The sequence below is a fragment of the Passer montanus genome, unplaced genomic scaffold (assembly GCF_014805655.1).
Source record: "Passer montanus isolate IOZ18808 unplaced genomic scaffold, ASM1480565v1 scaffold540, whole genome shotgun sequence".
NCBI classification, from domain to species: domain Eukaryota; kingdom Metazoa; phylum Chordata; class Aves; order Passeriformes; family Passeridae; genus Passer; species Passer montanus.
The window spans coordinates 2,513-4,138 of NW_024370375.1; the positions used below are offsets into that span (position 1 = coordinate 2,513).

General features: G+C 64.5%; 1 protein-coding gene across 1 annotated transcript in view; it reads right to left on the minus strand.

Annotated features, from left to right (window-relative positions):
• The window catches only part of GET3 (guided entry of tail-anchored proteins factor 3, ATPase), a 5,918-nt gene that overhangs the window by 2,507 nt on the left and 1,785 nt on the right, over positions 1-1,626 (minus strand). Inside the window, exons 3-4 of the mRNA XM_039725206.1 lie at positions 1,423-1,584; positions 308-468 (exon numbers count right to left, since the gene is read on the minus strand). Coding sequence (XP_039581140.1) covers positions 308-468; positions 1,423-1,584 — 323 coding nt within the window. The remainder of the gene's footprint in view (positions 1-307; positions 469-1,422; positions 1,585-1,626) is intronic.

Here is a 1,626-nt window from a genome sequence, read left to right on the forward strand (position 1 = left end):
AGAACCCCCCGGGACCCCCGCCCAGGCGCACCTGGGAGATGAAGGGGCTGATCTGGTTCTTGATCTGCATGAGGCGCCCCAGCCCCAAATCCCCTCCTGTGACCTCCCCCAGCCCCAAATCCCCCCTGGGACCCCCTGGGACCCCCCTGGGACCCCCCGGGACCCCCGCCCGGGCGCACCTGGGAGATGAAGGGGCTGATCTGGTTCTTGATCTGCATGAGGCGCCCCAGCCCCAAATCCCCTCCTGTGACCTCCCCCAGCCCCAAATCCCCCCTGGGACCCCCTGGGACCCCCCTGGGACCCCCACCCAGGCGCACCTGGGAGATGAAGGGGCTGATCTGGTTCTTGATCTGCATGAGGCGCCCCAGCCCGCGCTCCACGATGGTGGGGAAGTTGAGCAGGCGCAGCGTGTGCCCCGTGGGCGCCGTGTCGAACACGACCACCGAGAAATTCATGCCCTTCACCAGCCTGGGGGGGCCAGGGGGGGTCAGCACAGCCCCCTGGAGACCCCTCCCCACGCCCAGGTGAGCGTTACCTGGCTGAATCCTCGGTCTGAACCCCTCCTGAGCCCCTCAAATCCCCCTCCCCAAACCCCCAGGTGAGCGTTACCCTTCACAATTCATCCCCTTCACCAGCCTGGGGGGGGCCAGGGGGGGCATGGAGACCCCTCCCCACGCCCAGGTGAGAGTTACCTGCCTGAATCCTCGGTCTGAACACCCAAATCCCACCCCACACCCCCAGGTACCTGCCCCAGACCCCTCTTTAACCCCTCAAATCCCACCCAACATCCCTCAGTGCTCACTCAAACCCCTTTTTGACCCCCCCAAATGCCATCCCACACCCCCAGGTACCCACTCAAACCCCTTTTTAACCCCCTAAATTCCACCCCACATCCCTCGGTGTTCACTCAAACCCCTCTTTAACCTCTCAAATCCTACCCTACATCCCCAGGTACCTGCCTCAAAGCCCTCTTGAACCCCTCAAACCCCATCCCACACCCCCAGGTGTCCACTCAAACCCCTTTTTAACTCCTCAAACCCCACCCCACACCTCCAGGAGCACTCACCTGGCCCAGGTACCTGCCCCAGACCCCTCTTTAACCCCTCAAACCCCTCTTTAACCCCTCAAACCCCTCTTTGACCCCCCAGGAGCCCTCACCTGGCCCAGGTGCCTGCCCCAGACCCCTCTTTAACCCCTCAAACCCCTCTTTGACCCCCCAGGAGCCCTCACCTGGCCCAGGTGCCTGCCCCAGACCCCTCTTTAACCCCTCAAACCCCTCTTTGACCCCCCAGGAGCCCTCACCTGGCCCAGGTGCCTGCCCCAGACCCCTCTTTAACCCCTCAAACCCCTCTTTGACCCCCCAGGAGCCCTCACCTGGCCCAGGTGCTTTCCCCCAGCCCCCCTGGAAGCCCCCAGCCCCACCTCATGACCTCGGCGTAGCTCATGGCCTCGTCGATGCCGGGGAAGGCGCTCATGGCCTCCTGCATCATCTTCTTGCCCATGCTGAGCACGTTGTCCTCCTCGAAGAACTCGTCCGGCAGCTCGGCCACGCCCAGGCTGGGGTCGATCTCCTGGGGAGGGGGACGGGAAGGTGGGGAGGGGGACAGCAGGGTGGGGAGGGGGACA